This window comes from Temnothorax nylanderi, unplaced genomic scaffold (assembly GCF_030848795.1).
Source record: "Temnothorax nylanderi isolate EJ_2023f unplaced genomic scaffold, tnyl_v1.0 TNYL_tig0027_pilon, whole genome shotgun sequence".
NCBI lineage: Eukaryota > Metazoa > Arthropoda > Insecta > Hymenoptera > Formicidae > Temnothorax > Temnothorax nylanderi.
Window position 1 is genome coordinate 861,225 of NW_027249089.1, and position 24,368 is coordinate 885,592.

The following is a 24,368-nucleotide window of genomic DNA, read 5'->3' on the forward strand; positions in this document are numbered from 1 at the left end:
ATTCTTCACAGTCGACACTTCTACAACGCTAAGTTTTAATGGTATAATCTTTTTCTTTTCTTGCTGCTATTTTTATGTACTCCGGAAAGAGCACGCGAAAATAATAATTTGGAAACAATTTTAATAATTATGTGCTTCAGTGAAACTTCACGATCTCTTTGAAAATAATTTCTAATTATATTTATAAATATATTGATTTTCGAAAATGCTCCAGACATTCCTCGACGATGATTCGTCAAGAAATTCGTAACTGAAAACTCGTAAGCGAGCTATTTTTGTAACATTCCATATCCACTTCTTTCTTATCGCAGCGCATAAATGCAGAGACGATTAACCATGCAGTTATCGCGTTTCATGCACTGACACTCTAGTTTCTAATTCGGAACCGTAACGCAATTTCAACGATAACATTGCGAATGCGAGAGTTACGCGTTTCCTCTCCGGGCCCGAAATGACCGGAATAGCTTGAGGATAATTTTGGAACACCACCATTGTGGATTCCTGATCCTTACTAGCCCACGCGCGCTCTAGAGGGAACGCGCTTTGATCCCAAAATCCGCAGCCTATTCTGCATGCGCAATAAACGTTTGTCGTAATAACCGTGAAATCAATCAATCAAAATGATTCATCAAAATAGCTATCCAGCACGCGGTCTCAGGAGAAACGCTGTACTATAAACTAGGAAAAACTAATTTCAATTTATTAACATCGTGCGCGATGTCATCGCACTTGCTATCGCATTTAATATCTATATTCTATATAAAGAATATAGATAATATTCTAGAAAATGATATTCTATATAAAGAATCTATACCCCCATGCTTTCTCTTTTACGTTATCTTTTAATATTATCTCTTAATCCCCGAAAGAATAACATACCATTACATTGTCATTATCTGTTTATACACCTGATAGGGAGCACCTTTCTGTTCGTATATCTGACGAAAAAGCATGATGGGGGAACGTGATGGGCATGTTTCTTTTCGACTCCAATGTATTTTTCATTCTGAAGTACTTAAAAAATAAGTACCTTAAAAATAAGCGAAATGAGATAACTGTCTAAAGGCGGTTTCCATAATCTTGCCAAGCCTCGAGATTTATGACCTCCCAAGTCTTTTCAATTCTCCGTTACCTCATCGATCCTCGGAAATGTCCAGCATCCTCCGAGGACGAGCCTTGCCAGGCCTTGCCGGGGCTTTCAGACACACCCTGTATGTCGTATCGATCGATCGCTCGCTCGCTCGCTCGCTCACTCGCTCGCTCGCTTCCTCCGCTTCTTCCTATCGCACGTGGGTACAATCGACAGAGGTGGTCAACCTTCGCGAGTTTGCCGGTCGTCGCTTTTTCCGCGGATTCCTTGGCGCGCTTTCAAGCCGCGTGTTTAACGTTAAATGGGGACGCCGCGTCTGATTTTTTGCTCCACGCTGGCATTGGGCGCAACTTTCATGTTACACGCGCGAAATTACGGGATTGGGCGTGTGCGAGACGCGAAATCGTGTAAATGCATTCTGCGACTTAAATAAAGCGCGAGCTTGTAATTTATATTTACGTAATAGTTTATAGTGTCTATACGACTGTTTATCAGAAATTATCAGAACCGGTTATACTCCGTTCCTCTTTTAACTCTACACGTTATATATAAATATAATTTATTGCGGATTATTATTGAAAGATAAAAGTGAAAAATGTTCCGCCTTCCATTATCGGTCTAATTTCCATAGGCAAAGACAGAAGTCTATTTTAGAACGAGGATGATTTTCTATGTCTTCCAAAGAAAATGATTCAATGATTTAGGAAACAACTTCGTGTCACATTTGTCCGAAAATATTGCAGCAATATATTTATCTATCTTTATCTCGATTATTTCCTTCCTTTTTGCGTTTTATTTTCGAATGTACTATTACTGTCAACAGTTTTATCCTACTTATCTCTTAATTAGTTCGATAAGAGAGATTCGATAAAAATATATCATAATATCCAGCTAGACTGACAAAGAGTTAAAAAAAACGAAGAGTGAAGGTCAGAGAAAAATAGAACACACCATTCTTTACTAACAATCAGGTTTCAATAAATGAAATCGAAGTTCTTGGATGGGCAATTCAAGCACGAGTAATATAGTCCCGGTATATTGATGATCAAAGTCCAGTTACACGATCGCATCTCAATCAATATTGCGAAAAAAGGAAAAGAACTCGAAAGGGACGCAAACAAAGAATGAGAAAGATTATATCGAACAATTGGCCACCCCTGTTACACGCTCGGTACATCGGTCGGCCACGTGAACGCGATACCGATCTCTTTGACGTATTTTCTTCGTTTTGTTTACACACCGACCATCATTGCGATTCTTTGCCGCTACGGCGACAACGATGACGGCGACGTCTGTTACGCTTAAATGAATACACACTGGCTTTACGTAATGCTGACAATGCGATATCCTGCGAATCGCTCTGACACCTCGGACTTCCCCCGTCGTTCCGCCCCATCGTTCTCGCGATCTCTACCCCTAAATGCGCAGCTATAAACGCGTGGCGTTTATCTTCCGAGGATCCAACGGATTAAAATAATCGTGAAGTTACGAATCTGCGAGTTGGAAGGGACGAGATATGTATTACGATTCTGTTTCCCATTTAAAACGTTAAGTTCAATTGCGCAAAACTATTTTAATTTTTTACATCTAATTAAAGCGTACATCACGTGCGTATATGTTAATCGCATAGCGCGCACTCGTTACGATGACTAAAATAATACACATGATTCAAAATCGTTTGAAAGAAAAGTGTACAGAACAATACAGAAATAGCTTGTGAATGAATTACTTATATCGCAACAATTGTACCGATTAGCTCGCAATGAACGAATATAGATAACGAATATGTAGAACGTATCTGTTAGTTTTTTTTCCTCCGGATAAATTATTGTTGCATGCTCGTTATATGCTGTCTTAAAATCAAGAAAACAATTGACCTTTATTTAACTTGCTTACATGTGAGAGGAAAAAAAGAGAGAGTTCAAGCAATTAAGAGTTATTATCGATCGGAATGACGTATAGAATTCTTCTCTTCTCGCTTTTCAGATTAAGATTATGAGTTCCGAGGCGTGGACCTTGCCTCCGAAGCAAGGTCTATATGACCCTACCCTCGAACGAGAGGCTTGCGGCGTTGGTTTTATCGTCGCCATTGACGGGAAGAGGTCGCACAAGGTGAGTCAATTTTGAGCTTCGTCAGTCTTTTACACGTAAAGTTCAAAGAACGACCCACGTCTCTTGAGTGTCGCGCGTTTGATCTTTGTAATCTATTATAGATGTACGTCCGTATTTTTTGCCTTGTGTCACACATAGCATAGAGCGAATAAAAAGGTGTAATAAAGATAAGATAAACAGCTAAATGCGGAAAATAGTATATAGCATACCAATGAGTTGCTTAGACAAATATATCGAGGAAAAAATTCAAAATTGTGGATAATAAAAAGTTTCGAATAATTACGTCGGTATTTTAAAGTTGCAAAAGCTTATATAAAGGGTTATATAATATTGAATTAAGATCCCAAAATTGCGCATAATTTTTAAAGATAAACGCCGCTTGAAATATGCAGAAAAACGATAAGATAGATAAAACAGGAATATAAATTAATGAAATGTATATCTGAGAAAGAAACAAGAGTTCTCTCCATCTTAGAGATAAACAACTCATTGATAAATGTATGAATTACGATTTTGCGATCTTTTAAGAAGATTGAATCGGTTTTCTTATATCGTTTTATTTGCGAATTTCAGATCATTCGAGATGCTCAGACATTGTCGGCGCGAATGAATCATAGGGGGGCATGTGCCTGTGATAATGACACTGGTGACGGTGCCGGTGTGCTTTGCGCAATACCGCACGATTACTATGCCAATGAAATTCGGTAAGAAAATCAGTGTGTCCCAGCGACATGCTAAATCTTATTTCGACGAGATCCGTGCTTAGTTTCTGAAGCTTTTATAACTTCTGATGTATATCCAATCCATGATATCCAATTTTCGCCCAAGCCAAGTGCCTGTGTCACATTTACGCTGTTGTCCGACTGAACTAAAAATTTAATTTCAGTTTATTTTTTGAATTAAATTTTGAAGTAAATTTAATTCAAAAATACAAATCGTAATATCATTATGAAAATCAGAGGATCACGTCTTGTACCTTGATTACTGTTGTATTAGTTTCGATTTTGATATCTTCGCATTTTTTATTCAAAATTTTGATATTGATTATTTAAGGTTGAGAACATTTTATAAATAACTGACTGCAATCAGAAGGACGATTACACGTAGTTTCTGTGATTCATAAACTTTTGGCAGGTATTTCGTTTCTCGATTACATATTAGAGGTTCTTTCAAATTCTCAGAGAAATCCCCTCAGATTCACAGAATTTATTCCTGAACTTTTAGATGTCACACATCCATCACTTCTTACAATTGTCCATACATATCTATGACTATTTTGTGGATTTTTAATTTCACAAATCCTTGGCACAGTTCTATAAATCTTTCGTCACAGATCTTTGTTTTGTCACAAATCTCTGAGTCTACAACTCGACAGATCCTTAGTTTCTCTAATCCTTGTACTGGTTTCGACAAATCGTAGAAACTACATATTGTTGATTCTACAGAATTTTGATGGTTCAAACATGAATTAGTTAAGCTGACCAAATTATTTTTCGTGTTATAGCGAACAACAAAATATCGAACTGCCCGAGTTCGGACGATATGCGACCGGTATCTTATTCCTTGACAAGAACACCCACAAGGCGGCAGAAGCCGCATTTGAGAAGCTTGCTAAGGAATGCAATTTAAGAGTAGGATATCATTATTGTTATCTGTTTGAATGTTAAAATTAACGCATTATTTTACATGCGTTATTTTAAATGCGTTGAATACGATATCGGGCATATTCTCGAGGTCGCGTGATTCGTAGGTGCTGTGTTGGCGTAACGTTCCCACCGATGGCACCCAAATTGGCCGAGTGGCGAAGAAGTGCGAACCGTACATGCGTCAAGTGTTCGTTACCGGCGATCAAGACGCGGAAACGCTTAAACGACAGGTAATTTGCTTAATCCCTAAGGTCGAGTTGTGTCTGAAGTCAATTAGTTCTGGTCAGCGTTCAGTCATATATACCTCTCTAAATTCTAGCTTTATATTCATAACTAACAATAAGATCGAAAAATAATTTCAATTAACCGGATTTGTTTAATTGTTTAATCAGCATTAACTGATATTTATATTTCCAGTATTCTTTTACTATTTATTAATCGCTAAAATGTACATTCGTTGACAATTAATATTTCCATATTTTCCATACGTTGTCTTCGGAGCTTTTTTTGGAAGACTCCTCTATTAATTATTAATGAATCGAAAGTTACGCGCGCCGTATCGTGCTCCGAGTTAAACGACTTGGCATTAAACGACTTTGCCAATTTATAAAATTAGAACTCGGATTCGTCGCAGATAGCCGCGATTTTCAAGGTTGAAACGCACACCGACCTTTCGTTTGATCGATTAATTACACGTTTCATCTTTCGTCTTTAGCCTTACATTTCGATCATGTTCTGTTCGTCAGATTTTCGTGCTGAGGAAGAGATCGTCGCATACAATCCCGCGACCAGAATTGCGGTACTACATTTGCTCGTTGTCGTTGAAGACGGTCGTCTACAAAGGTCAGCTCACCGCTGACCAGTTATGGCTGTATTTCACGGACTTGAAGGTGAGTCCGTGAGTTATTTCTGTACTGTTTTTTTTTCCTCAAAAAAAAAGTATCGCTCTCGTCTGGAAGTCTTTACGTAAAATGCATTATGTATGCCGTCGTAGAAACAGTAATGTAATATCGCATACATTTTTTTCTTCTTTCATATCAGTCTCCGAAATTCGAGACCTATCTAGCACTGGTACACACACGGTTCTCTACAAATACTTTTCCGAGTTGGGAAAGAGCGCATCCTTTACGGTAAGATACTACATAAAATCCCATAAATATCGCGGATAAAATGACATATTATGTGGCCATTTTCAAAAGCTAATTAATCACTTTTAATAATGGGTTGGAAATGAGGAAATATTTGTATTTATTCAATTAAGTTATTTTTCATAAGCGATACGAATAAAAAAAAATCCGAGAATTTTGACGTGTAGCTTTCTGTCTTCGGTCGCTTAGTCATATTGTTCAATTATATTGCTTGAAAAGTATATGAAATTGCTAATGACCTTTTTTAATAAAAAAAAATTAAATAGACTTTAAAAGTACAAATGGAACTATTCAAATTTTTTCGAGCTTCTTTCACGACTGTCATGAAACTTATAGAGTTCTTATTATCCTAAATGACTATACTATATTTACGCGAGCGTTCTGAATTCCTCCGCGTAAACGGGGTTTTGTAGTAACTTATGATAATTCACTCCGCGTAAACGAATTATCGTAAATTACTACAGAAGTAATGCTCGTGTAAACGTAGTACAAGTGATAAAGATTCTATTTTAAGCTCTTATGAAACAAAAGGTCAGCGTAATAATTATCGACTACTTATTTTGTTATAGAACTTTTTTCCTTGTTCAATTTTTCTGCGTATTTTCTTCAATTTCTTTTCAGCATATCAAAAATTCGTGATATATATTTGTTTTGTAGACAACGCACTATAAAACTCAATGCTGCTCTCACAGGTTTCGAGTAGTATTTGGTAGTCCTTCATTACAGCGATAAATAAAATGTTATCATAATCATAGTTTCCACACAGGACGTTTCAAAACCGCAAATAGCGAGCATCGATATAACGCGCAATGTTTGTTCATAGCTTGCTTGCTCATAACGGCGAAATTAATACCCTGCGCGGCAATGTGAACTTCATGAAGGCGCGAGAGGGTGTGATGAGCAGCCATATATACGGCGATCAGCTGAAACAGTTATATCCAGTCGTAGAACCGAATCTCTCTGACTCTGGATCGGCGGACTGTGTACTCGAGTTCTTGGTGATGGCAGGTCAACGCTCCTTGCCTGAGGTGAATTTACGTTATGAAATGTGCCATAAACGTTTAACATTGAAATATAAAGTGTTGCTATAAATCCTCGATTTTATAGAAAACTGATTTCACAATTTTATGAATCATTATTCTCGAAAATATTTATTTTCACAGATAGTTTCACAGATTTAAATAGATTCTCGAAATTCTCCTTGATATCATAAAACTTGGTAATAATCTTTAATCTTTGATTCCGTAAATCCTTCCGTTTTAAAGGACATTTTTTCTACTTTTCCTGTCTAGGAATAGTCCAACAAAAAAATCCTTGCCTCTGTGTTTGAAACATCATTGTCCTTTTAATACGAAGAATTTACATGACTATAAACTGCACTCTTCATTCCATCAATTCTCCGGAGTGCCACATACTACGATCGCGCATTACGATTCCTTATAGTTTCTCGATTTCAAGAATCTCGATCCTCGAACAAACAGTAATGTAACACTTGAAATCATTACTGAATCCAGGCTGTCCTGACGATGGTACCAGAGGCTTGGCAGAACGACTTGACGATGGCCACTGAAAAGCGGGAGTTCTACCACTGGGCGGCCTGCGCTATGGAACCCTGGGACGGCCCGGCTCTTCTGACCTTCACCGACGGCCGCTACGTCGGCGCTATCTTGGACAGGTAGAAATTTTCTATCTCTCGTTACGTCTTGTTTATGACACGTTTTTACGTAGGCTCCACTTCCCCTCTCGTTCGTGCTATCTGGTAACCCTTGCCACATTTTGTGTCCAATAGATCCATGAGTCTGCGACTCCGCGGATCGATAGTGATTCGCGGTTGTGCGGGTTCTTGGATCTTTGACTCCATTGACTTTCAACACTTTGAATCCAGTCGCGCTGACGTTGCACATGCCGCATTTTATATTTCAAAATGTTTCGATGTTAAACATCCGATATGAATTCCTTCTTAATATTATTGTTTCTCTTAAGAATAGCGAAGAGAAATTATTACCAAACATTGTTGACATTAACGACGGGAGTTATATTCGTTGGCTTACATATTAGTTAAAAAAATTCTGAAATTTATAAATTGGGAGATATCAGATTGTGTCAAAATGAAATTAATGCGGCGATAAATTAAACTCTTAACTGTCAACGTGTTCAAAAAATGCGGAAGATAAATGTGTATTAATTTGCTATTGCACAAGATTCCCAAAAACCATTGAAAGAATTCACATAAATTCGCTGGAAACTGCACAGGTAAGCAAGTGAATTCTTTTGCATTGAAATAATTCCGTGCAATAGTAAATTAATATCGCAAAGAATCGTCAATGTCACAAGTATCATAAATATTTCTCAAACATGTAATAGAGAAATATAGAATCTGAAATATCTCTTAAATGTCTAATTTGCAATCAACAAAGAAATAATAAAACGTTTCATAAAATTAAATTCGCGTTGACAGTTAAAATTTAATTAAATTAAAAAGGTCACGCGATTTAATTAACTCTTTGCAGCATTCCTGCAATATTACAGCAGGTACTTTTTTGCTTTTTAATTTTCTATCGCGAATTTAATTTTATTTAGTAATTTTATTAATGTAAATTGCTATAAAAGTACTTTCTCGTTATCCATTATTGGTAAGCTGTTCAAAGCACAGCTCAAAAATAAATGTAGTGAGAGGTAGAGTTGCAAAGAATTGAATTGGAGTCGAGTTCAAAGTGTTGAAAGCATTCTATTGAAAGAGAAACGAGCCGAACGAAAGGATTCTGCGGTGTCGTTTGTTATGGGAGCCGCGAAGAAAGAATGCTAGGCTACGTGGGCGTATTGCCTACGCTTTGCAAGACGCATTCAGCAGGATTAACGGTGCTCACGAAATATATGAGAACGGTGCACACGTGTAGAGATATTCTCGGGTACAGGTAAACATCGATTTCTAAGGCAAAGGGAAGTCGTGCAATCGAACGAAGGGTAGAAAAACACCCTTCACCCCATGAATCCAATTTTATTATACTATAGAGATTATGCGGAATAAAACGTACGATAAAAATATTCTTCGGGGAAAATAGAAATTTCTTTATGAGAATATTTTTACTAAAAATTGCTTTAGGAAAGTTATTAAAGCTTCCGTTTAATCGAGACGCGATTTTATTTTTACATGATAGCAGAAAGCTTACAGTAACAAGCAGCAATCGTGATAAATAATATAAAATGCCCATTCATTAACTGTCCTAGGATTCTAGAACTGAAGTAATATTACAGATAGAAATTTCCTGAAAAATTTCAAATTCATTTATTTATTTATCGAAAATTAGAAATGCATCGTTTTCTGAAATCTTTTAGTTTTCCTATTGTACTTAGCAATTAAGCAAATCTCTGTTTTGATAATAAAACTTTGTTTTTTATGCTCTTTTTATTTTACTTTTGTTTACCAGGCTCTTATTGTTTTTAATTATAAATGATATTGGATTTATATTTATTATAGTATCCATTTATTTTCGATTACTTATATCTCAAAGTTTATCAACATTTTAATAATGAAATAATCGCCTTAATTTGTCCTTTAATATCCTTTAATACAGTAAATCTGTAGCATCTTGCAAAACATGAAATTACTATAAAATACGAACAATAATTATTCAGAAAGTGAATGTACACAAAAGCTTATAAAAACAAGTAAAAAGAAAACCAGAAAATACGTCAAAAGAATTTCGCGCGGCTTCCCTTTGCCCTGCCTTGTTCTTGTACAGCCAAAGCGAGAATCGATATTTACGATTTACTAAGTGTCCATCGTTGTCCCGACGTGCTGCTAACGCAGGTAAATAGGGCCTAGGCCAAGAGACTGAGAGAGCGAGAGAAAGAAAAATGATATAGAGAGCGAAAGAGAGAGAGAGTATAACGCGAGTAAGCCAGCAGGAAGGCAGGCAAGCGAACGAACGAACAGCAATGTAGTTCACTCAGCTGATACCTAGCGCGAGACACAGAGGTGGTGTGAAATACAAAAGACCTTTTTGAATTTTTGTTTGGCAGAAACGGCCTGCGCCCGTCGCGCTTCTACGTCACTAAGGATAACATGATGGTGATGGCGTCCGAAGTGGGCGTCTATGATACTCCGCCCAGCAATGTAGTCCTGAAGGTAAACGAAGGAAATATGCGCATCCCAAGCACCAGCCGATTCCACGGGAGTGTCTCTCACTCTGTCTGAGGCAGAGACAGCTAGCTCGCAGCGATTTATGATTTACGCGACGAATCAACCCTCGTATGCTCAATCTTTTCCCCCCAGCCCCCTTTTCTCTCATTTCCGCGCCTATTCTCTACATTTCTCCCCCGATATACAGCAATTTCAGCTAGTCCGGAAGAGCGACCAAGGGGGCCCTCGCGTCCTATCCGGAGAAATTGGACCCTTTTCCCTCTGGCCAAGGATCTCTCTACGGAAACGACGAAAGAGCCTGCTCGCATTACAATTGTACAAAAGCAATGCTTGCGCATTTAGTCGCGCGATAAGCCGACTTGGATTTTTTTAACGTCACTTGAAAGTTTCGCTGTTTCCGAGAGCGGCTTTCGTCGAGATTGTTCAACGGGCGATAACATTGATCGCTTAGAGTGAGCCTTTACTTGGACGTTTTTCGAAAATACTCTCTGACAGAGCGACTCTTGTGTATCAGCGAAACTCTCAAACGCATATCTAGCTTCGAAAACGCGTCTTCTCGCCATCATACTCGACGGTTCGCATTTGTCTCGTGGTGTGTCGACTGAGTATTATTGTGTCACAAAACAACCCGCTTTGTTGACCTCTCGCTGATTTCTCATTAGAGGAGGAGGAAGAGGAGGTGGCGATATACGGCAGAACTCTCTTTATTAGAAGAAAGTCGAGATTTCCTTGACGATAAAATTCCAAGGATAGAACTGGGAAAAAATCATAGCTTGTTGATTCCGCGGGATAATGGTTTTTGCAGATTTACGGCTTGATAATTGCATGCTTACGCAAATTTTGAGTTCCAGAGGTCTTTGGTTATACAAATCGTTGATCATATACGTCCTTGGTTACGTATGTTGCGTCCTCGGCCAGGTTCTTAAATCTATGGGCGTCTTCGTTCTGGGATGCAAGCACCATCATGCGATTTTACTACACAAATCATTTTTTTTATCACCATATTTCATCTATGTCTAACAAATACATTACTCATTACATTTTGACATCTCTGTCGGAAGCAACAAGCGTATCGTCTCGATCGAGTCCTAACGAGTATAATATTTCGTCCCAAATGATCAATCGAGTGCATCGAGACAGATGCTCGTGTATAAATAGACAATAAACAGAGTTCTACCATGCGGACGAGAATAAAGCAATTTACATTTTAAACGCTCGTCGGATAATTTTGTGCGAATTCTATAGGTCTCAGATATTACGAAACAATGTAATGTACTGGCACTCTGCCTTTACACCGGCCGATGATCACCAATGCCAGTCATTGACCTGATCATCACTGACTTCATCCAGGATTCGGTAATCCTCAAATGTATATTTTTTGCACACATTTTTCTTTCGTTCCTCTAATAAGGCTGCAGAAATGTCACATTCGAGGATTAAAGGTAAATCGATATCCAATGAGTCGGTAAGGGCAGACTGTCATCGATCGATTCGCAATACCTACTCGCTGTATGTTAGTATACATGTATAATAGCTAATCACATATATCGTATTTTATTTATTTTTTGATCATGTATCATGTATGATGTATAATTTGTCATCTAGGGACTAGGTTTGTATAGAGCTGTAGGACCGTCATCCAGTGCTGTCATATGAATGTCGATCATCGACGTGTCGAACCCGTTCTATGGCGATTATTGGTGTACTCTTTTATTTGCAGAGTCGCTTGAAGCCCGGCCGGATGCTTCTCGTTGACACCGAAGAGAAGAGGATCATACAGGATGTCGAGCTGAAGTTGCAGATCGCTCGAAACAGGCCTCATTCCAAGTGGCTCAAGGAACAGGTAGCTAAGCGTTCTTTTCCCCAACCGAGATCAATTCGCGATCAATTGTCACATTATCGGCGTCGACATTTCAAATATTACTCCTCTGAGATTAAGGCCGAATTTTAAGTGCTATTTAAAAAGATTATTACTCGAGATAAAAGTTAAAAAACTTTTCTATTATGATGCTTTTTTAATGCCGATTACGAGACACTCCTGTATACAACTTCCTGTATGTAATGTTTTATACATAAGATATGTATGTTACAATCAACGTGCTTGCATGAAGAATATTATTGCACATTATGCCTATAGGCCAACTCGAAAATTGAGTAACTCTCTTCGCTTTTCCCCCTCATCATATATATATATCAATTACTCAATCAATTAATACACCTAATTAGTCAACTAACGCATTCTAAAGTCATCAAGTATCAATGTTACTTTTTCATGAAATATTTAACTCAGGAATTCCGTTGGTTTTAATGAAAATTGCAATAATATGATTGTGTTAGAAAAATTTTCATCGAAGTCGTCACAAGAAAAATTTCTAACGCAAAACTAACTTTTTTTTATACTGCTGTACATGCTGTATCGTCGATATGCAGAGGGTGAGTCGTTCTAATCATACCATTTTAAGTATGTTGATTTCTTTCAATATGGTGTACAGGTGAGGGTAGCAATACAATAGAAGAATACAAATTTGTATGTATAGTAGGTAGTAGTATAGTAAAAATATATTATGAATGAATAAGTAGAAGTGTCCGCGAAAATATCTCAGATAATTTTTTTTGCATGAAGGTTTGCTACATCTATTAACTTTATCTTTTCGTATTTCAGTTGTTAGCTAACTTATTAATTAACTAATCAATCGCTAACAGAACTTCCGGTTTGATATCTGCTTGTGCTCGATCATAGAAAACATACATCCAATTGCGATACCAGTTCTACTCTTCAACCTTTTTTAAGACACTCTTAGTTTCGGCAACTAGTTTTTATTGGTGATGCTGTTTTGAACGCAGATCACCATGGAGGAATTGCGCGCCGCACATGTTCGCAACAGCAGTGCAGGGGACGTAATCGAGAACGGTCTATCCGCCGAGACAGCCATCGCAAAAAAGAACGCTATCAACGGCGTAAACGAGGTTTCGGCCGTGAATAAAGTTTGGAGCGGCGACAAACGGCTCTCTCTTTACTGTTACACTCTGGAGACTATCAATTTATTGCTTCTGCCCATGGTGCAAACCAAGTATGTATACCATAAATTTTTCCCTATCAACACCACATTTCGTAATTTCGTATGTCTGATATTTCACATACAATAACAAATAAGTAAAAACACTAAATTCGCGTAAATGCAAAGGATTACTTATTATAAATTTAATGTAATTAAACGATACTTCGATATTATTTTCCACGTTGTTCATAAAAATGTCTTTTTCCCTTTGATAGAGTCGAGATTGTATAATCATGTACATTATCTTGATACGTTATCATTTTTATAAAATAATGATATTTTAATTAACAATTAATATTCACGAACAACTAAAATTTTCTTTCAGGAAAGAAGCGTTAGGATCTATGGGCAATGACGCTCCCCTGGCGTGCTTGTCTGAATTCCAACCATTGATATATGAATATTTCAAGCAATTATTCGCGCAGGTAGGCAAAAATTGAACTATCGTTAATTTAAAACGCAAAATATAATAGAAAAGTGAAGAAAGAAATTATAGAAATTAGTTTAACAATTAATTAAGTATGATCTAACATGTATCTTTGATACGTTAACACATCTCTCGATTACGATTTCTATATAGGTAACGAATCCACCGATCGATCCATTCCGCGAAAAGATCGTAATGTCAATGCTTTGTCCAATCGGACCCGAGAGTAACATTCTGGAGCCGAACGAGTTGCAAGTACATCGCCTATTCCTGCCCCAACCGATACTGTCTCTGAGTGATTTTGAGGTTCTCAAGCACACGACCCATCGTAATTGGAGAACAAAAGTGATCGATATCACTTACCCTGTTCAAGACGGGCCTGATGGTTTGCTGAAGACGCTGAATCGCGTTAACAGTGAGGCTAATGTGGCCGCTAGGGAAGGTTATCAGCTCCTCGTACTATCCGATCGACAAGGTGGCCCGACAAGGTGAGCTCGATCTGTAAATCAAAATATCGATATATTCTAAACTGATCTTGAAGGAAATGGGAAACTAGAATTCACATCTGTTTTGTTGACTTTAGAGTTCCGGTAAGCAGCCTGTTAGCTCTGGGCGCTGTTCATCATCATTTAATCGAAGAGAGACAGCGAATGAAGGTCGGTCTCATATTGGAAACCGCCGAGGCTCGAGAGGTGCATCATATTTGCGTGCTACTTGGTTACGGAGCAGATGCCATATGTCCTTACTTGGTATTCGAGATGGCGAAAAATCTGAGGGCGGATCACGTTTTCGATGAAACCTTTACTGATGATGTTATTTTTAAGGTAAACCTTACAAAACAACAAAAATTATTGTTTGAAGATGTTAATGATAAAAAGAGCTTTTTGTTTGAATATGAAAGATAAAAATGAAAATTATCTAATTGTTTAAATTCTGTAGAGTTACGCAGAAGCTATGGAACGAGGAATTGCGAAAGTGATGGCCAAGATGGGAATCTCGACCTTGCAATCCTATAAAGGAGCGCAGATATTTGAAGCAGTTGGATTGGCCGACGAAGTCATCGATAAATGCTTCAAGGTACTTTTCATATTATAGCCTAAATCGGCCTAAGATAATACGAAAAAAATATATTCTATCATTAAAAATAGTTTTTAATAAATAAATAAAACACACACACATATTTTTTAAATGTTTTTAATTTTTTAAATATTTATAATCACGAAATAAGTAAATTATAACTTTTTTTAAGTATTGTTTTGTATATTATTTTATTTTTCAGATGCAAATGATTAATACTTGGATCCAATTAATGATTATTTAATGATTCAAACTTTTTAATGATGCATCTTAGTAAAATTTTATTTATTTTGTTGCAATATATCGTTAAACAATATTATCTTTAATGCCAATCATGCATATTCGAATTTTTCAGGGTACTCATTCTCGTATTGGCGGCGTGACGTTCGATATTTTGGGCAAGGAGGCGTTCGAGCGGCATCAAATAACGTATTGGGACAAACCAATGGATTTGCTGGTCATTCGCAATCCAGGAGTTTATCACTGGCGATCCGGTGGCGAGAAACATATCAATGATCCTGCGAGCATTGCTAGTTTACAGGTAATAAAGACATTTTCGGACATAATATCTTAAAAACTAACTTAAAACATTGAAAATTTGCATTTACTATAAGAAACGTAGTTGTGTGCAAAGTCTTTATCCTAAAAAAAATATATAAAATACATTTTTCTTTAACAATCATCTTTTTTTCGTTAGGAATATGTTGTCTCCAAAAACAACTCTGCTTATGAAAATTATCGCAAGACCACGATGGAAGTGGTGAAGGCTTGCACTCTGCGCGGCCAACTCGAACTGAAGAATTCGCGCGATCCGATTCCCGTCACGGACGTGGAATCCGCGTCGGAAATTGTGAAACGTTTCGCGACTGGCGCGATGAGTTTCGGCAGCATTTCCTTGGAAGCTCACAGTACTCTGGCAATCGCCATGAACCGCATCGGTGGCAAGTCGAACACCGGCGAAGGCGGTGAAAACGCGGACAGGTATGATCAAGAAGAAAAGATAATAAAAGATTGTATGATCTAAAGAGTTTAAGAATGTCGAACGTCTCTTATAAAATTATTATTGCAACTATTGCGACTAATTAACAATATCAGATAAACCTGTAACCAACTGTTTATCGTTATCCAACAGATACCTAAACCAGGATCCGGAGTTTAGCCAGCGTTCATCTATCAAACAAGTAGCGAGTGGTCGCTTTGGCGTTACTGCCAGTTACCTGGCGAATGCGGACGACTTGCAGATCAAGATGGCACAGGGCGCGAAACCCGGTGAGGGCGGCGAGCTTCCTGGTTATAAGGTCACCGCGGAGATTGCTGCCACCAGGCACTCTGTACCTGGGGTCGGTTTGATCTCGCCGCCACCGCATCATGACATCTATTCGATCGAGGATCTGGCCGAGCTGATTTACGATCTCAAGTGCGCCAATCCAAACGCCCGTATCTCCGTCAAACTCGTGTCTGAGGTCGGAGTGGGCGTCGTCGCCGCCGGCGTCGCCAAGGGCAAGGCCGAGCACGTAGTGATATCCGGCCACGACGGCGGCACCGGCGCCAGCAGTTGGACCGGCATTAAGTCCGCCGGATTGCCCTGGGAATTAGGCATCGCCGAGACGCATCAGGTGTTGACCCTAAACAATTTGCGGTCGCGCATGATTGTCCAGGCGGATGGCCAGATGCGCACGGGTTTCGACATTGTAGTGGCTGCGCTGCTTGGTGCGGATGAGTTCGGCTTCAGCACCGCCCCGCTAATCGCAATGGGCTGCACAATGATGAGAAAGTGCCACCTGAACACCTGTCCAGTAGGCATCGCCACGCAAGATCCGGTGTTACGAAAGAAATTCGAGGGCAAGCCGGAGCATGTGATCAATTTCTTCTTCGCGTTGGCTGAAGAGGTAGGAACGACTTACAATTAGATATTTTCATTTTGACATCTTCCATTTATCTTGATGTTTAGCCACCGCTTGATTTCTTTGTTTTGTATATATCATGCGTTTGTACTGGTATTATTTTCATATTCTTATTTATTCTTTTAAATATTTTTTGTTCTCAAAATGATTATTGAGCCGGAGTGTTAATTAAATGAGATTCTTATATTAAAATTGAGAAACTTGAATATATAATATATAAATATATAATATAATTTAATTCTTGATTTAATTTTTATTAATACAAAGTATTATTTTAAAGAGTCTATTAGATTTATCTATTATTTTTCTTGTTTCTGCAGGTACGTTCGCATATGGCGAACCTGGGCATCCGCAAGTTCCAGGATCTAATCGGACGCACAGATCTCCTTAAAGTACGTGACGACATCTCTGTTGAAAAAGCCAAGACCCTAAATCTCAGCAATGTTCTGCGAAACGCGCTGGACTTAAGACCCGGCGTGAATATCAAGGGCGGCACCGTAAAACAAGACTTCCAGCTGGAGAACAGACTCGACAATAAACTAATTGAACTGGCCGAACCTGTTTTAAATGGAGTACACACTCGAGCTGACATCGAAATGAATATCAACAACGAATGTAGGGCATTCGGATCGACGCTGAGTTATCATGTAGCCAAGTAAGTATGTCGATATTCCTGAGTTCAGATAAAAAAATCAACGAAGCAAAACTGATACATAATTTATATCGTTTACCAATAATTTTAACTTTCTTATTCTCATTTATCTTGCAATTGCTTCGCAGACGATTTGGAGATGACGGATTGCCCGAGCATAGCATCAATATCAAGATGAAAGGCTCTGCGGGTCAGAGTTTCTGCGCTTTCATGACAAAGGGTATTCATGTCACTCTTGAAGGCGATGCTAACGATTACGTCGGCAAAGTAAGCACGAGTTTCTTAAACTTTTGAATTTGCGACACAAATAATCTATACATAATTTCCTATTCCAATCAAATCTGTGTTGGATCGTATTAAATATCTAAATACTAAAAACTTAACTGTTATTGATATTCTCTTGTACAGACGAAATAAATAATTTTATTTGCAGGGTCTCTGCGGAGGTGAAATTGTCATATACCCGCCGAAGGAATCCGAGTTCAATTCGGAGGGGAATGTGATCGTCGGGAATGTCTGCCTTTACGGCGCTACTTCCGGAAAAGCCTATTTCCGCGGCATCGCTGCCGAAAGATTCAGTGTGCGTAACAGTGGGGCGATTGTTGTGGTGGAGGGTGTGGGTGATCACGGTTGCGAATACATGACCGGCGGTTGCGCCTTGATCCTAGGTCTTACCGGCCGAAATTTCGCGGCTGGAATGTCCGGTGGAATCGCATACGTCTTGGATGTCGACGGCTCCTTCAAGAGCAAGTGCAACCCCGAAATGGTGGAGTTGCTATCGCTCAACAACCCAGAAGAAATCGCCTATGTGAAACAACTACTAGAAGAGTTCATCGAAAAGACCGGTTCGTTGATCGCACAAGATTTACTCGCCACATGGCCGGAACCCACCACGAGATTCGTCAAGGTCTTCCCTTACGAGTACCAGCGAGCTCTCAAACAGCTGGAGGAGGCAAAGCAACAAGCACCCAACGTAATTAACGGTGACGCACAGATAACGAACGGCAAGATCAAAGATATAGAGGATTCAATAGAAGACGCAGAGATGGCACAGCGAAAGTTGGACAAGATCAAGGGCTTTATGAAGTACTCAAGGCAGAAGGCCATGTACAGACCGGTCGAAAAGCGTGTAGAGGACTGGGATGAGATATACAATTTCCAGGGTGTCAGGAAGACTCTGCGAGTACAAGCGGCAAGGTGCATGGAGTGCGGCGTTCCATTTTGTCAGAGCAGTCACGGTTGCCCGTTGGGCAACATCATTCCTAAGTGGAATGATCTCGTATTCCACCACAACTGGAAGGAGGCCTTAAATCAATTGTTGCAAACTAATAATTTCCCTGGTGAGTCAATTTATGAGAACTTTTTTATTAAATACAAATATTTCCCCCTTGGTTCTATTTTTTGCACATAAAAATTGTACTTTTCACACACATATATAATAACTTTCTATTGCATTTATTATTATTTAACAGGAATAACATCCTCCATTCTTTTTTTTCAATCTTTATCTTTTTATATTAATTTATATATTTTATCAATCAATTGTAAATAATTATATCTAATCTTTTGAAATTAAATAATCTAGAGTTTACCGGAAGGGTCTGCCCCGCACCTTGCGAGGGTGCATGCGTCCTAGGAATCTCCGAACCACCGGTGACAATCAAGAATATCGAGTGCGCCATAATCGATCACGCGTTTGAGCAAGGTTGGATCGTGCCTCATCTACCGACCAGAAGAACTGGACGATTAGTAGCTGTAATCGGATCCGGTCCCGCGGGATTGGCCGCTGCTCATCAACTGAACAAAGCGGGTCACACGGTGACCGTGTTCGAAAGAAACGACAGAATCGGTGGGTTGCTGCAATACGGTATACCGACGATGAAGCTGTCCAAACAGGTCGTACAAAGAAGAGTCTCTCTGCTCGCCGCAGAGGGAGTCATCTTCAAAACGAACGTCGATGTAGGCAAGGATATTACAATGCAGGTAAGCGAGCGTGTTTGAGATGACAATTTTTCTTACAACCTTATATATATCATTATAATTATATAAATGAGAAAATTTGATAATATTTTTACCATTTGTATATCCATCATACAATATCCATACAATATCCATCATATACTATATACATATGGCAAATATAAAAATTATATTCTCATTTCTATAATATTTATACACTCTAATAGATCTCTTCATTTTCTATTTGAACGACGGTGCTCATTCCCACAAAATATCATTCATTTATTTATATAACATAATTCTCCGACACTCACGCATGTATATTATTGCAGGAACTTCAAGAACTGTACGACGCGATACTGTTATGTACAGGCGCGACATGGCCGCGAGATCTGCCGATTCCAGGTCGACAGCTGGAGGGAATTCACTTTGCCGTGAGTTTCCTAGAGCACTGGCAGAAGAAACAAATGGGTAACACAGCACCCCTAAATATGCGACTGATAGCCAAGGGCAAAGATGTTGTCATCATAGGAGGCGGCGACACCGGATGCGATTGTATAGCAACCTCGCTACGTCAGGGCGCGAAGACGATCACGACCTTCGAAATCCTGCCCGAACCGCCGGCCCAGAGGGGCAAGGATAACCCGTGGCCTCAATTCCCACGAGTGTTCAAGGTTGATTACGGTCATGAGGAGGTATCCCTGAAATTTGGCCGAGATCCGCGTAGATACAGTACGTTGAGCAAGGAATTTTTGGACGACGGAAAAGGCCACGTGAGTGGCATCAGGACGGTAACCGTGGAATGGCGAAAGGACGAGAATGGTCGATGGAAGATGGAGGAGGTACCAAATTCAGAGAAGGTGTACAAGTGCGATCTAGTACTGCTCGCCATGGGCTTCCTCGGACCCGAGAAGTACATCGCCACGGAAGTGAACGCCGAATTGGATGAAAGAGGAAACTATAAGACTCCGGCCGAGAAATATTGTACTAGTTTACCCAAAATATATGCAGCAGGCGGTTAGTATATAATATTATTGCGTTAAATACATCATACAAGAAAAATTCTGCTTCTTTTATTATATCTATAATGTATACCTTCAGTTTTGCCAAGAAAAAATTGCCCAGATCTTGCATTTATTACAAATTTAGTATTATAATTTTTAAAAATCTTATCATCTTATTTGCTTTTATTAGAATTATAATATATATTCTTTTAAACGTTTAACTTATAATGTAACTTTCTGCCTTGTACTTTACACAAACTTTTGATTACAAAATATATATAATATATAAATATTATATATTTGTTATTACATGTACTTTGTAAAATAGATTGCAGACGTGGACAGTCTCTCGTAGTATGGGCGATCGCAGAAGGTAGATTGGCCGCGAAGGAAGTTGATTTGGCCTTGATGGGAGAAACCGGCCTTCCCGGAAACGGTGGTATAATCAGCGTTAACGCTTAAAGGACCTTCACGATGGATGTTGGTCTTCCAATTTAAACAAGAAAAGATTCACCGTGCACGCGTACTGCGAGGAAAGAGTCATATCGACTATTAGAAGGCAAGGAGGGAGTTCCTTGGAGATCCAAGGATGTGAGCTCCAGGATCGGAGGATTCGAAAGTTCCATGAATCCAAGGAGATACAAGCCTAGAATCGTAGAGTTCAGAAATCCAAGAGTCCGAAGGATGTAACGTTCAGGAATCCGCGGATTCAAACTTCCAGCAATCCAATGATTTATAGCTCCTAAGATGTGGAAGATCGAAGAATTCTCTTAGGACTAATCAAATGACTCTAAAATTTGAAGAATTGAACATCCAAAAACCTTGAGAACCTAAAGACCAGAAAATTCGTGTATTCGAATTTTATGACATCTAAGAATTAGGTCTTAGGATTCCGAGGGTTCAAATAATCAAGAATCTAACAACGAGAACACTAGAAAAGCAAGTTCCGGCTTTCACAGATACGAAAATTGAAGAGTTTAAAGAATTAAGGATTTCAAAATATGAAAAAATAAAGGATTATAATGACATATGTATCTCAAAATTGCAAGACTTTAAGAATCCTTTCAAAAAGTTTTGAAAACTAATAATTTGAAGATACGGAAATTTTATCCAAGAAATTGGAAAATATTATATTTAAAAAATTTTTAAATCAAGTTATGATAAAAATCTAATAATTTCATGATTTACAGATATAACAGCTCTAAAAATTTAACATCGGTCAAATAGAAAATAAGAAAAATTTTTTTAGAAATTCAAAAATCTGCTATATTTAAGGCTGTTTACAAACTGCTATATACAAACTGAAAATTGGAGAAATTAAAGAGCTTGGAATTCGAGTAATTGGAAGTCCAAGCGATTAAAAGCATTCGAGGATTTAAGAATTGAAAGATTCTCAGACCTCGAACTGAGGATGTGATAATCAAGTGAGAAACGAGAAACAGAGTAAGAGAATTTTTGTGGCGCGAATCTCTTCGTATCAGAGTAACGGCAAATAAACGTAATTCCTCCGTAACGTAGTAAACTCGTTCAAGCATCTCGTTCGTCCAATTAGAATTAATCACACGCGAAAGAATTAGAGCTTTGAGTATAGTGAAAGATACGAGCTGGTAGCAGGATCTACGTAAATCCACATACGAATTTATATTAGACGGTATACTTTATCAACTAAAATGTTTTTTAACATGCAACTGCAAATCTATTATTTTAAAAATAAAATTGAAGAGAGATGTTTTAGTAAAACATTATTCATAAAGTACACCTATATGAAACGTTCTAGCTCTCCAAAACAAATACTGAAAAAGCAGAAATATTCTCAATTATCTAACATACTGTTTAGATACTTTAAATGCAATTATAAATTTATTCCTTTACAGTTTACAGGAACAAAACGTTCGATTGTAATAATTAACGAAGTTTATGTGTAAGTACAAAAAGTATTCGTATATCGCCATTTTTCCTCTGTACGTTTTAATTAGCAATTAAGAATGTAAACATGAATAGATCATAAAGCGTTATACAATAAAATAATATTCATGCATTATCATCTTCGTTTCTCTGAATCTCATTCTATTAGTCAATAGTAGATAAACTCAACACCTAAAAAAATATAGATATTACTTATATGTAAAGTGTTTAGATATAAATATTAATATGTGCTGCATCATTCATAAAAATTGCATAACATATATTTCTAACGTTTATTATTGTATTAGTAGTATGATAAAAATATTTGTATAATTAAAGATTATTTCTTTGGTAGATTTTATATTATTCCATTATTATCGGGTATTAACGAATATTCTTCAGAAGAAAATCTGAAAATTATGAACTTAATGAAACAATTTGCTTCAGAATAGTTTTATTTAAAAAGCAAATTGTTACTTAAAAACTAAGAATACAAACAATAAAAATTTACTCACGGAGATTTGTTTTGCCTTTCTTTTTTAATGTATGATGGGCAATTAATTACTATCGCAAAATAAAATGATGGCATACGAATACTTTTATGGTACACTAATTTTTCTCGTTCATTTTCAGTATATTATTACAAGTATTTTTAGCGTTCTTGGGCATTCGCCTAGGTTGCCTAGCGTATTATTACGAATCTGCTTATATTATCGGTGAGAAAAGTTACACGAATTACCGAAAGATCATGCTATAGTATAAATAATAAGAAGACGATGTAGCACTTGTATTGTATATGTCGTTCACTGCAATTCCATAATAATAATAATTCTGTCAATTAATTCACAGTCGAATTTTTGCAAGCGAATAGAAAACGAGATCGTTTAACCCTTTAACCGCACATCTATAATTATGATTAAGCATAAACTTGATCATAAATTAATTGCTTATAAACTCCATTAAAATAATCGTGACATTCTTAAAGTTTAGTTATAATCTTTAATTTAATTTTCCATAAAAATTATATATGATTCAAATATAAACAATATTCGAAATTTATTGTAATTCATTATATCTAATTATGTAAAGAGTGATTGAGTTATTTTTAATCAAACAATATTGAATCGAATAATCATCTTAGTTTTAATTCAAATATAATTGTTGCAATTAATAAATTCATATTTAAATTTAAGTAGAATTAAAGTAGAATAAAGCAAATCAACAACCTCGGTTAAAGGGTTAATATCGACCGATAACTTAATTGAACATTTTCAACGCTTTCGTGAGCTGAAAATATTATTGAATTGCATTTATATAAATTGCAGTTTCACTTTTATCGCATCATATCGTATCGTATCAAGAAGAGAAGCGTTAGTGCTTCTAATTACGTTTTCGTAAAGTTTACAGTTTCGAAAAAGAAAATCTGCAGCTAGGCCTTAAATTAGAAATTTATTATCAACGAAAAGAAGTTAACGTTTCATATTTAGACGCGATTTATTTCTAATGCAATTTATTGATAGCCTTTTTATTGATAGCCTTGTAAATTTCAATACATACAGTATCTTGAGACAATAAATATATATTGAATGTTACGATGAGCGATATCGTCATTGGCCTTTTGTTCATAGCAATTTTTTAACCCACTTTGTGTGCTCATATTACACACAATATTTTGCCGTCTATTAACTTACAAATTCAATTCAAATTAAATTCAAATCAATCAAAATTAATTCTGTTGTTCGATATTCTTCTAAGAACAGTTTTTACTTATAATCCTCAACACGAAATAAATTAACATAAATGAAGAGGACACTATATATATTTTTTTTGCCTGAACTTCTATAGTAATAAATAAACTCTCCCCATTTATATCGATCTTTCAAGATGTTACTTGTTTATTAAAAGTGTACATATGGATGGACTATTCTTCGTTGACTTCAAAATTTTATTAGGATCAAAATAGTTCTTGAAAAACGACTGAAGAAAGAAATGCTAAGGAATTCGCGGCGCAACAACGAATCGACGAATTCTTTGCACGTGTCGCGCGTCTCCGAAATCGCCGAAGAGTTCTCGCCTCCGCCCTCTCGCATTCCAATGGCGAAATGGCAGGAAATACTGGAAAACGAACGCGCCAGCCATGTCGTCGGCTTCATCCGCGAGGAACTCGTCCGATCGGCCGCGGACGCGATCTGCGAAGGTTATTTACGAAGGGCGGTCTACGATTTCGTTGTCAATTGCGCG

General features: G+C 37.6%; 1 protein-coding gene across 4 annotated transcripts in view; it reads left to right on the forward strand.

Moving 5' to 3' along the window:
- Window positions 1-23,719, forward strand: part of LOC139770115 (uncharacterized) — a 34,380-nt gene extending 10,661 nt beyond the window's left edge. For 3 of the 4 annotated variants that reach the window (XM_071701847.1, XM_071701846.1, XM_071701845.1), the window contains exons 2-25: window positions 3,077-3,202; window positions 3,776-3,906; window positions 4,707-4,833; window positions 4,953-5,078; window positions 5,595-5,738; window positions 5,890-5,978; window positions 6,820-7,024; window positions 7,511-7,671; window positions 10,020-10,125; window positions 11,861-11,983; window positions 12,985-13,211; window positions 13,525-13,624; window positions 13,780-14,114; window positions 14,210-14,450; window positions 14,566-14,703; window positions 15,059-15,244; window positions 15,401-15,684; window positions 15,836-16,592; window positions 16,928-17,262; window positions 17,388-17,526; window positions 17,693-18,599; window positions 18,845-19,242; window positions 19,551-20,235; window positions 20,551-23,719. In XM_071701847.1, the coding sequence (XP_071557948.1) occupies window positions 3,086-3,202; window positions 3,776-3,906; window positions 4,707-4,833; window positions 4,953-5,078; window positions 5,595-5,738; window positions 5,890-5,978; window positions 6,820-7,024; window positions 7,511-7,671; window positions 10,020-10,125; window positions 11,861-11,983; window positions 12,985-13,211; window positions 13,525-13,624; window positions 13,780-14,114; window positions 14,210-14,450; window positions 14,566-14,703; window positions 15,059-15,244; window positions 15,401-15,684; window positions 15,836-16,592; window positions 16,928-17,262; window positions 17,388-17,526; window positions 17,693-18,599; window positions 18,845-19,242; window positions 19,551-20,235; window positions 20,551-20,684 (6,195 nt within the window). In that variant the 5' untranslated portion in view covers window positions 3,077-3,085 and the 3' untranslated portion in view covers window positions 20,685-23,719. Of the gene's footprint in view, window positions 1-3,076; window positions 3,203-3,775; window positions 3,907-4,706; window positions 4,834-4,952; window positions 5,079-5,594; window positions 5,739-5,889; window positions 5,979-6,819; window positions 7,025-7,510; window positions 7,672-10,019; window positions 10,126-11,860; window positions 11,984-12,984; window positions 13,212-13,524; window positions 13,625-13,779; window positions 14,115-14,209; window positions 14,451-14,565; window positions 14,704-15,058; window positions 15,245-15,400; window positions 15,685-15,835; window positions 16,593-16,927; window positions 17,263-17,387; window positions 17,527-17,692; window positions 18,600-18,844; window positions 19,243-19,550; window positions 20,236-20,550 lie in introns of those variants that run through there. The other variant, XM_071701848.1, reaches the window with a different exon arrangement.
- The last annotated feature ends 649 nt before the right edge of the window (window positions 23,720-24,368 follow it).